At 32.0% G+C, this 17,185-nt stretch overlaps 1 protein-coding gene and 1 pseudogene across 1 annotated transcript in view; one reads left to right on the forward strand and one right to left on the reverse strand.

Annotated features, from left to right (window-relative positions):
• The window catches only part of LOC148195000 (uncharacterized), an 18,217-nt gene extending 13,099 nt beyond the window's left edge, over positions 1–5,118 (forward strand). Inside the window, exon 6 of the mRNA XM_088095051.1 lies at positions 5,005–5,118. Within this exon, the coding sequence (XP_087951177.1) occupies positions 5,005–5,118 (114 nt within the window). The remainder of the gene's footprint in view (positions 1–5,004) is intronic.
• Positions 5,119–7,025: 1,907 nt separating this feature from the next.
• LOC124840602 (receptor-like protein EIX2) lies at positions 7,026–10,885 on the reverse strand (annotated as a pseudogene).
• Positions 10,886–17,185: the final 6,300 nt, after the last annotated feature.

Genomic DNA, 17,185 nt, shown 5'->3' on the forward strand with positions numbered 1-17,185 from the left:
TCCTTTTTGGAATCAAATGACTCTATTTTGAGCATTCACTTTCGAGATGTCTTCTCGAGCCAAAGATGAGTCCAGTAAATAAAAACTCATTCAGTTTTGTGTTTTTATTCTTTTTCTTCTATTATTTTGTATGTGATTTTAAATCTGGAATTGAATTTTATTTGAGATTTGTGAAGGAAAATATCCGCATTTCTACATCTGTTTTGGATGTAATGTGACTCCATAGTGAGCATGACTTATCAAGAGGTCTTCTTGAGAGATGTTAAGCTTCATAATTGTCAGATTAAATTCAATTTCAGTGTTGTTATATTGTTCTTGTTTTGTTTCAATTATGATTTCTGCTCCTATTTTCTATTTGATGATATATAGATTAGGTTCAGTTTTAGTTTTGTTTTCCTTGTGCTGTTAACTGTTAGCATTCATAGGTTAATTCTAATTGCATTCAGTTTTCATTTTAGTTTAGGTTCTGTTCTGTTATACATAGATTCTATAGTTTAGTTTAGGTTTTATTTTCTTGCATTTTATTCTTCTTCTTTTCTTTTTTAAAATAGCTTTCGTTTCTTTACTGTTTTCTTTTAAATTTTCTTTATTTTAATTCCGTTTCCCCACCTGTGAGTTAGTAAATAGTAAATAAATACAAGATTTAACTCTACACTTTAGGCTTAATTTTAGCCGAGTCTTTGGATTGATACCTAGGTTGTCCCTATACTTCATTAGTGGGGAAACTTAGTTTGTTCTGTTTTGCGCGACGAAAAGCAGTTTAACAACAACCTTTTGTTGCATCTGGTTTCAGCAGAATGCTAGCATCCCATCTTAACCATTAATATGTTGTTGTTGGGAAACAGCGGTATTTGTTCCCTCCTCTGCTAACCCAAAATGGGCACTATGCGGAAGCGTAAAATAAAAGTGTATGCGTAGGGAAAAATAACACCGAAAATTTTAACGTGGAAAATCCTCTCAGAAAAAACCACGGGACCTAGTCCAGAAAATTATCTCCACTATGAAAGTAGGATTACAGTGTTTCTCTCACTCTCTGAGGATCTCTCAATAAATCTCACCCTCTCGGATGGTATACAAAAACACTCTCTTTTGCACACTCAGTTCTATTACACAGTGTCTTTCACCTCTCGATGATGTTTCTCTCTTCACGGTAGTACCCGTGGCTTTCTCTCTTTCTCCTCTTGAATTCTTTCTTCACCGTTTTGATTCTTGGTGAGTTGTGTTTTGCTGCACATTTTGCATTCATTTTATAATGAATGAAGGAAGAAAGGACAAGAAACATGGTTGGTGCATTGAAGCAATTTATGGAGCTTTAGTGAAGGTGGAAGACATTCTTCCTCAATATATGGTATATGAAAACATTGACCCTTCTTTTTGGCATGTGGATGGATCCCATTTTTGTTTTTATCCAACAGTTGTTAAGTATATTTTGTTAGGGAATTACTAAAGTGTCACTCCCCTATGGATATTTCGTAGAATTCATCTTTCAATGTATAATACTTCACCTTCTTTCTTTCGCGGTTTCCTTCTAAAATGAATTATGTTGAGGTTTTCAGAGTTGCAACCAAACTATGCTGAAGCATTTCATGGCTTATGTGATATGCACTTGCTACTAGCTCATAATTAAACATCAAATCAGATTTAAAACCAATGCAATTTCACTTTCAGAATTAAAACTAATACTTAAAAGTTTAGATTGTTAGCTTGCCCTGATAATCGGATCACAGAGAAAAAATTAAACTGTAAGAGCATATTTTCTCCAATGTAGCTGATCCTTGACAGAGAACCTACAAAATCATTCTGAAGTTAACGATATTTACAAAAACAATAATTATTACAATTATTAGATCAGATTGCATACTTTCCTAAATAGTATCTTTAGATTCTGTGTATCCTAATTTAAGGTTTTTTAATTAAAGACAACATTACTTATGTTGGGTACCGATGTCACACGTCATGTTATGCATTGTTGACTACACATTTAGCTCCCAGACTTAAGGTATTTTAACCCAAAGTCTTATTTTGCAAGACAAACTTGTGTTGGTATATACATCATAAAAATACATATTTTAAATAAAAACCAAATATTTGATATATAATAGACACATATATAAAAGTATTTACTTTTTCCATCTACCCCAGTGTGTCTGCTGCAGAATAGTGGTGTGTCAGAGCCATTATTTTGCAGCAGCAAAAGATGGTTCTGTTAAGATCTGGTGCAAAATAAGGTGATCTGATTTATACTATATACCTTGTAATAGGTAGGGGTGGGCAAAGTGCACTGTACTGCACTGCACTGTAAAAATTTATAGTTAACTATAAACCAGTTCAGAAAAACTGTACTGAACTAAAAAAGTTCAAAATAACTGAATTGAACTATTTTCTGGTTTAATTATACTGCAGTACAGTTCAGTTAATTAGTTTTTAGTTTATCACACTACAATTCAATTAACTATATTCCATGTTCAATTAATTCATGACAACTCATCAACACTAAACTCTTCCCAAAGACATAAATCAATAAACTGCGGAAGAAAATAAAACACGATAAAGTAAAATTCCCATAATTAATTAATATACGCCACAATAATATTAATTTGGTAGAAACAAAAAATAATAAAATAATTTATCCACACAAACATTATGTCATCTGCGTAATGGTGTGAAGATGCTAGCATCCTTCTTCACCAGTCCTCTGGAGAGAAGATGTTGCAGAACCAAAGCCCTCAAAACGAGTCGTTTCTCAAATTGTACCTAAACAACCAAGGGTACGCAATAAACACAGAACTATCCCATCCAAGCTGACCCACCCAAAACTCTGTCACTACATCATGTTTCTCCATGGAACAGAGCATCATTGCAGGGTGTTTCCTAAACCCATCATAAAAATGACCTAAACCACTATGATAGAAAATGACATAAATCACAGTTCACAATTAATTGTACAGTTCACAGTTAACTGTACACTAAGTTCAGTATTTTTAAACTGAACTGTTAAACAATATAATTGGTTTTTAGTACAAATAGTTTAAGTTTTTTAAGTACCAAATAGTATAGATTAACTATAGTTTACAGTTTTTTATTGAACTGTGCCCAACCCTAGTAATAGGTTAAGAAATGAGGTGATCATATAATTCTGTATGAAATCGAAACCCATTTATAGATAATTTTATTTTGCTTGTATACCTTTGTTAATTAACATGTCTGTATTTAGTATACGATAAACTTCTGTTCTAATAATCAGTATTATCTTGTACGTACCTTGAGGCATAGGTTAGACTCTAGAAATTGGTTTTATATTTGTAGGGAGTTTCTATTTGCATGTCAATGTGGCATTCATTTGTTTCTTTAACCCAGACTTATGCTCTCTGTTAAGATTCCTCCAACAACATTTCTGAAATGTTTTGTGGAAAACTAGTCTTCAAAAAAAGAATCGTTAGAACATATTGAATTATATTTTCCAAGAGATATGCCATTTATTCCCATTGAAATTTGTGCATGATTGTATGCCATGGATGGACGCTGATTTTAAACTAATATCTTTGAACCATACATGTTGCTTCTCTACTTACACTTTTTGGGTTAGTGTTAATTTACTAGGTAAAGAGAATATACGTACCTTTACCAGATGAAAATGTTCGAAAGCTTCTGTTAAAACACAAGCTCAAGGGTCAAGCATTCTCCTTACCTAGTAAGCAATGTGCTCATATTTTATGTTGTGATATTTCTTTTGATATATGCGTACTCGGTGATACTACAGAGTGTATTTCCTGGTTATTTATTCTTCTATAGGGTAATTCTGAGTTTACTGTGGCTAGCTTGTACCTTCATATATTTGGTTTCATTAAACTTAATGCCAAATCTGGTCGAATTAATCTACTGCTTATCGTTTGCCAAAGAAATACTTGAAAATGCAAAAGTTTTATTAGTTGTTAGAGATGTTATTTTCTTGATATAACCATCTAATTTAAACTGATATAAAATTAAAACTGATATATTAATAAATTAAAATTAAATAACAAATATACCAGTCCAAAATTTAAACTGCTATAAAAGAATAGTCATACGTCAGAAGATTAAAAATATCTTGATAATAAATTTAAATCTCAATTTGTCAATTGCAAAGAAAGACCTAAATCAATAGTTAAACATTCCCATCAATTGGTTATCTTAATTTTATCAACATATTCTTACACTATATACTTTGTTTACAAAGGATTAACAGAGTAGCTGACAATCTAGTTGTAACAAATGTGACTCTCCTTTTAGATGTAGTTGATTTCCAAAGCCTAAGTTCTCTTACATCATGATGAAATAGAGATATAACAAGGTTTAGTTTAAGATAGTTAGTTATGTAACAAGTTTTATAACTTCAAAACAATGGAAGTATATTATTTAAAATGCTTAAAATAATATTTTATACCAAAATAAAAAATACTTCTGTAATTGTTGTATGCGTTGAATGTTTGAAAGAAACCTACAAAAATGAATAAATTATATTACCTTAATATATATTTCAAACTCTGATATGATTCTAACTGCTTTCTATTATTATAATTAAATGACGTTTTTATTATATATGCATGACGTATATTTTAGGGATATATTTTAGGGATATCACGGAGATTTAAATATGTTTAAATGTGTAGATAATGAATATTTTATAAACTATTTGAAGATAAAATGAAAAGAAAACATGTACGTATGTAATTGTTTGAATGAATTATAAACAATTTAATATTGTAGTTTTTTTATTAGTGCTTTATGCAAACTCTTGTATAGGTAAATTTTTTCTTGTACCCGTTGTAATATACTGACATATGAGCTTTGATATATAGACTTATTAATTTGGCGTTGTATTTATTGTATTTGTTTATTAATTATAGTTTTAAAATGTGTTTACTAACTATTAATACTTTGGAATAAAAAAGTAACATTGAAGTAAGTGTAGTTCCATCTTTCTTCACAGTTTTATTAGTCAGAATATGGTTTTCAAATATTTAGGAGATTGATCCTCCAAATAATATTGGTTTCTCTGAGCAGTTATCTATATTTCCTATCTTGCCGCTTGACTTTGATATTGCTAGTTCTGGAAGTGCTAATTCTGTTGAGTTGTAGTGGCAGAAAGAACAGAGAAATGATTCTTCCTTTTTGAACCATATTCTATCACATTTTATCAAATAGTGTACTCTGCTGATATGCCACATGTAATTCACTTCAAAGTTATAACTAACATTTGAGAGTCCTCTTTAGTTGTTATTAGGTTCGGCTAACCCAAGTTCTTTTTAAATATTTTAAAAAGAATTTGAAATGTTATTATTCCTTCACCTGTTTTGTGGTAGGATAAATTAAGACTTTCAGTCTGCTATGACTATGTAAAATCAACTGAGACAATTTGGAAAGAAATAGATAAATACTGTATAAAATATTATTTAAAAAGAGTAAATTTGACACCTTAATTAATCAAATGCTACTTATATTATAAGATGACTTTATGATATTAAAAATTGTATTTAATTTTCTAATATTAAAATAAATTATCAAGAAATTTAATAATTAATAGATTATTTGCCAAGTGACAAAATAAATTAATGTCGTGCTATAAATTCTTCAACTTACAATCGAATTTCAATGTAATTCATACCATCTAACTCTGCTTAAGTTTAAGGCAAAAAAATTCTAAAGTAATTAACGTAAAATTAATTAAAACATGAACCCTCTTAATCACATGCAAGAGATGAAGGTAGAAAGGAACAAAAACACATAATCTATTGGTTTTACATAATCAAAGAACATGACTCAAAATAATTATGTCATTTCTAACGTTTTGAAGATTCATCAAATTATTGTATGATAATAACTTCACATGAAAGGCTTAAGATATAAACAAAGTATTTAGAAAAAAAAAAGATCACAATCACAATAGGCTTCCTGAACCACTATTACAAAATAAAAATGGAGAAGAAAGAAACATTTAAAGAAAATAAATGTTTAGAAATCTTTCTCAGTTATCGATATCCAGAGTACCTCTTTCCTCTGTTTTTTTTTTCCTTTGAGCATGGTACCCTCACAATCATTCTAATCTTCAAATTCCATTTCCTCTGCCAAAAATAGAAACAATAAAAAGATAACGTAAAAAACAAATTCAAAGCAAAGTTATATTAAAAGACAAAGAAATAGAAAACTCCAATAATTTAACTCACTACTAATTAAATTCTTTCAATTTATTTTATACTTTGTAAAAAAAATCATTTGTCATAAAAGAATTATCTTGTATGATTATCAAGGCAAATAAAAAAGTGTTTGTAGAAGCCAAATTAAAACTAGAAATCTTCAAATTCATATTGGAGATCTTTTCTTGAATTACAACTTACCATTTATTATAAATAATGTATTTATAAAATAATTATATCTATCATCCATGAAACTAATATTGCAACGTTTAAACATACAAAAGAAAAACCAACTTATTATGAGAATGTCAACAATTTTGAGACAAGATTGAAAGAGATAAAAATAAAGAGACTGAAAATATGTCTTATGCTAACGATTTTTTATTTTTATTCTATCCATATACATTAGTTATTATCTTTAAGTAATATTCTTATTTTCAATTACATTGTTAATCTTTCATTAAATTTCTTTTTATCTAATAAAAAATCGATTTAACCATAATATTTTTGTAATTGTTATTATTTGGAAATGTGAATCATTTATGACAAGAAACTCATTAATCAAATTTAGAAATCAAAATAGTTAATTATGTGGATATCAATTAGAAATTATTAGTATGTAAAATAGTCTTTTTTATAAATAAAAAATTATAATTAATTTGTTAATTAGACTTGAAATTGATCATTGTCATTAGCTATTAAAGTTTTACATATTTAATATTATGAATTTTAAATTAGTCTTAATTTTAAATTAAAAACTAATTTAATGAAAAAAAAACTTAATAATTATAATAATAATAAAACAAAAAAATTCAAAATTTTAACACAAGGTTAAAATAATGTTACCTGTAGCTATGTTTTGTAGCAGATTTTGAAAACTTTCACTGTTGTCATGACATAAAGAGTGTCTCCTAAATTATTTAAGAACTTGAAATATGCATGACGCCAAGAATGTACTATTAAGATTGAGCCAAACACTCCCCAAAAGCTTATAGCAAATCCAATTGTCATACTTATATAATATTCACGATTGAAAATCAAATTGTCATCCTCTTGAAATTTAATAATTGGTCCTTGTCTTGCCACTCCATCAATGCACAATTCCTTTAATGGTGGTCCACAGAGATCAACATTATCTTCATATTTCGATGCATCGAAACTCTGTAATTGTGTGCCAGTTGGAATTTTTCCAGATAAATTATTATGTGACAAATCTAACCCAGTGAGTCGGTCAATTTGAGCAAGACTCGAAGGAATAGAACCAACAAGTTGGTTTCGTGACAAATCAAGAAATTCAAGTGATGTTAACTCTCCAACATTTGAAGGAATATTCCCTGTCAATTGGTTTTTGATAGATTCAATGACACCAATCCAAATAAACCCTCTATTTCTTTTGGAATTTCTCCTGATAATTGATTGCTTGAAGATCAATGCTTTTAAAAGTGATAATCCCATATTTGTGAACATTTGTTCTGAACCTTTCCACATTAATAATGTATTCAAATTGTATGAAAGGTAACCTTTGATACCACTAGTGTTGACCAAATATTGATGACCTTGATAATAATCTCTCAAAGAAGTCATTTGAGCCATTGAGAAAAAGTTTTTTATGCATTTAGGAATTTGTCCAGATAGATTGTTTAGCGAGAGATCTAAGAGTTGAATATTTTTTAGATAACAAATTTGCAATGGTAAATTTCCAGAGAAATAATTACTTTTCAAGCTTAAAAATTGCAACTTTAATAATTCCTTCCCAATCCAATTTGGGATAGATCCTGATAATCTATTTTCTGCTATGTCTACCATCACCAACTGTGTGCAATTCTTCAAGATGGAAGGGATTTTACCTGTTAAATTATTGCTTCTCAATAACAAAACTTGAAGTTCAAGGAGTGATCCCATTGAAGAAGGAATCTCTCCTGAAAACTTGTTCTGACTCATATTTAAGTAAGCCAATGACTTAAAATGGGTCCAACAGTCTGGAATTTGTCCAGAAAACTTATTATTTGAAAGGTCTAATTGGTATAAAGATTCAGCTACACCATTAGAACATAAAAATGAAAAAGAATTTGTGAATTTATTGTTTGATAGATCAAGAGATATTGAGCCTCGTAAAAATGGCGGAACATGACCTTCAAATTGATTTGATGCAAGACTAAGAGATAAATAATGATTCTCTATTGGCAAATTTGGAATCGTACCTTGTAAATTATTAGATGAAATATCAATACTCATCCAATTTGACAATCCAAATTTGGTCCAAAACCATTTTGGAACGGTACCTGATATTTCATTATTTGAAATGTCAAGATAAATAAATTCATTTTGTTTCTCTAGCCATTTGGGAAACAATGGACCAAGCTTGCAAGACCTCAATTCAATACTATATAATTGAAAAGTTGAAGCCCAATTTTGAGTAACTTCTAAAGTAAGTAAGTTATCTGACAACATCAATGCCCTTAACTTTGTCATATTAAAAAAATGAGAGTCAGTTAACACACCTTTCAAAGAGTTTGACTTCAAGGATAATTCCTCAAGTTGTGTTGGAAATCGAAGATCTTCAGAAATTGTCCCATTTAGCTTGTTCTATCAAGGTACAATTCTTTTAATGATGGGAACATTGTTGCGAGGTTGCGAGGCAAAGTACCCTTAATTTGATTCATGCCTAGATCTAAACTTTGCAACGATGAGGATAAGTGATGCATTATTGTTGGAAGGTTTTCACTTAAACTGTTATTAAATAGGTTCAATGAACGCAAAACAGTACCATTGCGAAGTAATTTTGGAACTCCATCCAATCGATTTCCTAATATATCCAACGTTTCCAACTTTGAAAATATTGAAAAATCAGGTAATGTGCCATTGAATTTATTCTGACGGAGATATAAATTTCGCAATGAGTATCTAGAACATCCAGACAAATGATTAAATATGATCGTAAGATCTTCACTCAACTTATTATCAGACAAATCCAATAACTCCAAAGTACATGTGCTCCCAAATGATTTTGGAACACCACCTTCTAAAGAGTTAGACATAATTAACAACTGGTCCAAATGAGATGGTAATCTAGTGCCTTCAGCTATCTTCCCACTCAATTGGTTGGAAGAAAGATACAACTTTTTTAAATTTGAAAATGCTGAAAGGTCAGGCAAGGAGCCTCTGATTTGATTGTATGCCAAACTCAACTCTTGTAGTGAGTATCTAGAACATCCAGACAAATGATTAAATATAACTGTTAGATCTTCACTCAACTTATTGAAAGACAAATCCAATAACTTCAAAGTGCATGAGCTCCCAAATGATTTTGGAACACCACCTTCTAAAGAGTTAGATCCAATTGACAACTGCTCCAAATGAGATGGCAATCTAGTGCCTTCAGATATCTTCCCACTCAATTGGTTGGAAGAAAGATCGAACGTTTTTAAATTTAAAAATGCTGAAAGGTCAGGTAGGGAGCCTCTGATTTGGTTGTTTGGCAAACTCAACTCTTGTAGTGAGTATCTAACACAAGCACTGGAGAAATTATAAAGAATTGACGAAAGGTCTTCGGTCATATTGTTTCCATACATGTCTAATGAACGTAGGGTGCATATATTCATGAATGATTTCAAATCTTCACCCTTGAACACATTTCCAGACAGGTAAAGGTGCTCAAGCGAATTCATGGCCAAGCCAAAATGATTTGATGTCAAACCCTTCAAGAGGTTCCAACTAAGGTCAAGCTCAACAAGGTTGGAAGTGGTGTTTGACAGCCACGGGAATATCATCGGTTGTGTGAAGGAGTTACTAGAAAGATCAAGGACAGATAGAGAAGTAGAAAAATTGAAGTTCGAAGGGTTGAATGAAAGGAGGAAATGATCGGAAAGGCCACATTCAATTAAACTCAGTTCTCTTTGTATTGGTAGCTTGGCAATGGTTCGAAGGCAGCTAGGAGAACTGTTAAAATTAGATATGGAAATGAAGGAAAGATGGGTTAAAGAATTAAGATTAGATAACCATTGATCACTACTGACAATTTTGAGAGCACTATCATATCCTCCAAGATTGAGTTTATTCAAATTTGAAAGGTTTCCTAGTTGGAAAGGAATGTATCCTTCAAAAGAATTGCCACTGAGATCAAGATACTCCAACCGAGAGAGATTTCCAAGTTGAGGAGGGATTGAACCCTCCAAATAATAATTGTGAGCAAGATTCAAATATTTCAAATGAGAAAGAGAACTTATCTGAGTTGGAATTTGTCCGCTAAAATCACATGAAGACAGATCAAGATATCTCAAGTTGCTAAGAGAGCCAAGAAACTCTGGAATATTAGTGTGTCGAAAAGAATTGAAACTGAGGTTCAAATACTGTAAGTGTCGTAACTCCATTAACGACTTGTGGATCTCTCCTCGAATGTAATAGACTTCATAGTCATAGCGTACATAATAATTGCTAAGAGGAAAATATTCATAATGAAATTCTCCGTGAAGGTCCAGGCTTATAATATGAGCGGTGAGGTTGGTGCAGCGAATCCCCTCCCATTGGCAACAGTCGGGAGTGGTCCAAGAAGAAAGCATGCCGTAGTCATCGACAATGGCAGCCTTGAATTGAAGGAGTGCATCCCTCTCTTTTGGAAGGCATCGGATATGGTGTTGTCCATAAGCAACCTGCAACACCACACTCATCACAAACATAAACATCTTCACTTTCAGATTCTTCATGATGATGAAATAGAGAGAGTATAGAATTGGATTGATATGTGTTGTGAATTAAGCACTTCCAATACCCATATTTTATACTCACCAACTCCTTCATTACCTATTCTTCTCACTCTTCTGCATTTCAATAATATCAATTGACTACGAAGAAGACTTGTGTATTTTCATTTTAAACGACAATATTATATGAAAATCAAAACATCAAACTCCTCCTTACAAATAATTAATGAATTGGAAGTTAATATTTGAAAACAAAATTAAGAAAGTGCTCTCAAAATTAAAAAATTGTAAGTTCCACTAAATACTTTTAGAAAATATTTTAATAGTGAAAGCTTATGTCACCCTTGTTATAAAATTTGAATACAATATTACAAAATATCTTGTACAGAGGACGTTGATGTTGTTCGGCAATATTTTCATTCCGTTTCTTTCGCAAGGATTGTATTTTTGATTTTTCTGTTCCCGCAAGGCTTGTGATTGAGTTGTTGAACTCTTCCTTAAGCCACGACGTATTTTCCTGGTTTAGTATTTTCCTGGTTTAGTGGACACGTTCACTCACTCCTAACTCTATAAATAAAGTCTTTACTTTTAAAACATTGTCAGAAATCATTTTTTTCTTATTTTCTCTTTTCATAGTTTCATTTTTTTTTTAAATATTTTGAATTAATTTTTATTTTTTAGAGATTCTTGTTACGGCTTTTGTTCGTAATCTTATTCTTTTTAATTTGGGGTATTGGGACAAAATGTAAAAAATATTGCCAAATTAAAAAGGAAACTTCAATACATCTTGTCATTATTGGAAAATTAGACATTGGTCTTTATTCAAATAAAATGACATGCATGGGAACGCCTCCACTTTTCCACCCTTGTCACTTTTCTCATAATGGTGGGAAATTTTTTGGAACAATAATTCTATTCCAACCGATTGACTTATCCGAAGACTTGTGAAAAAGAAAGGTAACTTACATGAACTGAAAATTTTTAAATTAAACGACAATTTTATGTGAAAAATAATCGATCAAATGTTTCCTTCGGTAATCGTCTTTTAACTTTTAACAAGTTCTAATATTTGCAATAGCTTCTTTTATGAATAGCAAGATGGTTAATTTGACAAAAAATAACGTTATTTATTTCCATGTAGAAATAAAACGTTATATAAAATAAATACCATTAGGAAATTTATATTTTGTCTGATTTTTATTAAAATTTGTGAAATTATTTTTAATTTTTTTTATAAATTTTTTAAATTCTACGAAAAAATTATTTAAATAATAAAAATCCAGATAGGTCAACTTAATTTTTTTATTAAATGACAATTTTATATAAAACATAATCCATAAAATATTTCCTTAAAAAATAGTGACAGAAATATAAGTTAGTATTTTAAAGTTAATAAAACTAAAAGGCAACTCAGTGAAAGGAGAAAAGAATATTTAAATCATATAATGTCAAAACTATTAAATAATATAGAACTATTGAATGTGACAGTAACATGTGCGAATGTTGGAGGAATCAAAATAAAAATAAAATGAAGGAGAAAAGACTACGAATGAAGTGTATGCAAAATGTGAATTGCAATAAACTAATTAAAATGAACTGCCACTTGGAAAGAAAGCTCTCGAAAATAAATATGTCACTAGTAAAAAAACAGCTTTAGAAAGCGTCTAATATGCCTCGGTTTCGGAAGAACTGGTGCCTATACATGATACTAATTCGGTTATGAAACCACCCGAGGCATAAACCTCTATGCAACTCACCTGCTCTCGCTGTTGCCCTCTACTGTTCTTTGCAAGTCAGACTGACAAAGTCATACCGCCTCGGTCCGTTGCAGAACCGGTGTCTAAAGGCTATACGACTTCGGTCTACAACGAAACCGAGGCATAAAAGTCTCTGATTCCAACTCGGTTAGTTTAGAGGCGGTGCTGAAATATGATACAACCTCGGTTTTGGATGAAACCGAGGCATATATAATAATTTTGAATTTTTTTAAAGATGTTTAGGCATCGAGTTTGAGTAGATTCGCGTTAGTAGCTGGCCTACGGCTTCGGGTTTCTTTGAAACCGAGGTAATATCGTTTGTTTTATTTTTACCAAACCGATTAACAGTGCTTTGTCTTCCACCCTCTTCTCTGAGAGTTCTCTCTTCCACCAGCCGTTCTTTCTCTTTGACCAGCCCTTTCTCTTCGACCAGAGCAAACCTCGGTTTCGTTTTCGGTTTCGATTTCTCTTCGACCAAAGACCAAACGCGAACTGCTGCAAGGCAAACCTCGGTTTCGATTTTTGTCGCGGGTGGCCTTTGTCGTCTTCTCCGTGCATCCACCGCCGTGCCGCTACAGTTCCACCCCCTCCTTCACCTTCACTGTCTCCGGCGAAGCGCTGTCCAGGTTGGGTGGCTCTATTTCTCTCGCAAACAGTAGGAGTATTCTCTCCAAGCGTTGCTTCTGCCATCGTTCCCGCCTCTCCACCGTCGCTCCACTACCTTTGCTGCCGTTGTTTGCCGCCACGGTAAGTTCTTTACAATTTCATTTGTATATGGTGATTGATATTTGTTTGAATGAAGAAAGGAATGTCTGTGGTTATTGATATTGGTTTGTTTCCCTGATTTTTTCCCCTTGATTGGAATTAATTTTCTCCCCATTGAAGCATGAATTAGTGTGATTCTGTAATTAATGCACCAGATTTTCGATCCATGCTGGCTTATTTGTTATTGTATGGAGACAGTGGTGGTAGTATCTCTGTTGTGGATGTTGTCTTTGGCGTGTACGTTGGGTGGTGGAAGCTGACAATTCACGAAATGGGACCCAAACTTGGAACAGCGTCTCGATGCTATCTTTTCTTTGTTTTTTGTTTTTTTTACCTGCCTTTGCTGTCAAGACAAAAATGATAAGCTTTGAAATTTGTATTCTTTTGTTATTCTTTTTTGTGTATGAGATATCCTTCTGTTTTGGAAAATAATACAAAATGTGTAGCAGGCAAATCATATACAGGGAGAAACCGGATAGAGAGAAATTGAATATTCTTCTGTTTTTTCTTCTCACCATTTCCTTCAAAATTAAGAGCCCCATTTCTCCAACCATTTTAGGGTGTCTCGCATGTGGAACTTGGAATATTGCTTGATAACCTCACATGCCCAGTTGGTCGACTATCACATAATTCACAAAAAATGAAACAAAATGGGACTTCCTCTGTACAATTTTAAAAAATAGAACCATATTGGACAAAATGGAATCAACATTGGCATGCAGATATAGAAGAAAAATACCCTATTACATTAAAATATGCAGACATTCTGAATACACTATTTAAAATTTACAAAAATAAAAATATGAATTAAAAAAAAAATATGAATTAAAAATTTTACATTAAATAAAAATAAATTAAATAACATATAAGGAAAAAAATACTTTTAAGTCTTAAAGTTATATTTACCAATTCACTCACATGAGTCATTCTAATTACTTTAATTATAATTAAATAAAAAACTACTCTGAGAATGGTAAGTGGTTAAGAAAATTAGGTAAAGAAGTAAGAGGTTAATTTAAGAGGTTGGAACGAAAATGCACATTATCAAGAGAATAAAAGAGATGAGAATTTTACTATTTAAATGGGGTAATGCAATTTATAATATGAAAAACTCTAAATTAACTCGTGACTAAATTTAAAATTTTAATACTTATGAAAAACATTTCATAGTTGCTTTTAATAGTATTTGACTGTGGTGATTTTAATAGTTGTTTGCTTTTATTTGATGTTGTATGTAGCATATGTAATTATTTGTTTGTTTTGGATATATTCTTGTTTTTAATTAGCCTTAGATTCCCGTTTGAGATTCAATACAAAAATTATTTACTATCTCCAGATTCTTCTAAACAAATGTACCTTTTAAAAATGAATACAAAGGAGATGGTAATAATAATTTATAAGTATTGAATCTTGAATTGTCCGGCTGGACAGTTTAAGAAGAGTAATAACTTTTTATAGTTTATTATAACATATCAATTTTATTATACATGTCTTAAATTCATGAAAATTTTAAGTTGTGTTTTGTATTGATCTTCGGGTGCATATTTGATTGTGATTTATAATCACTTTCATTTCGTGTAACCTGAAGACCAATGCGAAATGCTGGCAAAATTTCGTCAAGATATTCTTGCCACAGCTATTGGACGACCTGAGCACCCAGGACAGGTGCGTGGTGCTAGGACTAGCATAGGCATACGACAGTTTTTTGGGTCTTCCTCGTGTCCATATTCATACGAAAAGATTAAGGAGGAAATAAGAAAAGAGATGACACAGGAGATCACAAAGAAGGTTCGAGCAGAGTTGTATGATGAAGTTGCTGAAATGGTTGCGCGCCAGTTCCAGCAGCATTATGAGGATTATGACAATCATCCTCCACCATCTCCTGTAGCGGAACATGTTGTGCCCCCTACAGGTAAACTTATTTATTTTTGGTTACTAATTTACTTTTTGCATAAACTAACATTTAATTTGACAGGTAGAAGCAGTAATGGAAGTTGCTCAGCTGCCGGTGCCCCAGGGGACGACATGGATGACACTCGTCCATGTCAGTTATATATTCTCTCTGATACTGGGACCATGCTAGTGGCTCGTGGTGACGGTGGATGGTGTACAGCTTGCAGAAGATGAGGTCAAGGTGACGGTGGATGAAGTTGTCATAGCGGATGCCGTTCTTCCTGTGCCTACAGATGAGTTCTTCACTGTGGAAGAAGCATTTAAGTCCTTTGTCGCCTGGCCTAGACATTTGGTTGGTCATGTATCTAATCCCCCGGTAAACATTCGTACTATATACTTCTCAATTTTAATATTTACTTCTAATTGACGTTATAATATAACCATTTTTGCATTTAACAGCAGATAGGTCAAGAGGGAAGTCCTACACCGAAGAAGACTCATTTATCTGAGGATGACCTTCTTGGTGTGTTAGACGAGCTTGCTAAAATCATTTCAGATGTGCCGATGAATGTACACTGGGATTCTACTACATTTGGAAGAGAAGCTCATATCCCATTGTACTTGCATCATCAAGATGTTAGGGAGCTTGCATCGGGTAGAGAAGAAATTAATATTACACTCATTCAGCTGTGGATGATGTAAGTTTATGAAAACTTTTATATATAATTATATTTTATCAACTTACTTATATCAGATTATTTCTTCATTTTAGGTATCTATTTGATGTTAGTAACAAGAAGGGGTTCAACGATGTATATGGGTTCATTGACCCCTCTATGACTCATGAAAGAAATAAATTTGATGATATCCAGACATACATCACCACCTGTTTTGGAATGGGGAAGGAGATATATTTTCTCCCTTATATACATGGGTAAGTGAAGTTTTTTAACTTCAACACATTCATTTTTTAATATACTTGGTATATGATTCATAAGTTATTATCAATTTCAGGTGTCATTGGCAGCTACTTGTGATCTGCATACCGGAGAACACGATTGTCTGGTTTTGTTCATTGCAGAAGTCTCCTCCCAGCCCTCTTAGACATGTAGTAGATTGGTAAGAATCTCAATGTGTGGATTTTTTGTTATATAAATGTATGCTAAAGGAATTTTTTTTAATAGTTCCCTTGCAACACATATGATGTTATCTGGGAGATCTACTGCTACAGCTAAAAAGCTTGCATGGGTTCCCCTAAAGGTTTGGTATTTTAGTTCATACTTTGTTACATTTGGTTCCATTCAAATGATGTTACTTAACATTTTATAATTATGATGATATATTGTAGTGTAATAGACAAATGGGGTCATACGAATGTGGTTACTACGTTATGTTTTGGATGATGACCATCATTCGTGCACATTACACCAGTGGATGGGAAACGGTAATATTTAGGTTTGAATTTTATGTTCTCTATATTTGGATTTCATATACACACTACAAGAAATAATGAAATTACATACGAACAATTATATACGGATTCATATCCATATATAAATGAGGCATTATGTATGGAAATTATGTACGGATACCAGAAAAAGCTTTATATACGGATATTATATACGGATATTTATATACGGAATTTTCCGTATATAAATTCCGTATATAAAGTTTGCGCGTGGTGGCAGGAAAATTATCCAAGGATATATCCGTATATAACCCGTAGTATCCGTATGCAGTTAGAACGAAGTTGTTAACTGCGGATATTATATACGGATGTGGGAAATTATTTTTTAAAATTTTTTTTTCTGATTAATTGGATGCTGAGCTGCATATCACACTCTGAAGAAGCGTTTTCCCCTCTTTCTCGAACCCTAACTCTGTTCTCGAACTCTAG

Source organism: Vigna umbellata, chromosome 7 (assembly GCF_029865625.1).
Source record: "Vigna umbellata cultivar VRB3 chromosome 7, Vumbellata_1.0, whole genome shotgun sequence".
NCBI classification, from domain to species: domain Eukaryota; kingdom Viridiplantae; phylum Streptophyta; class Magnoliopsida; order Fabales; family Fabaceae; genus Vigna; species Vigna umbellata.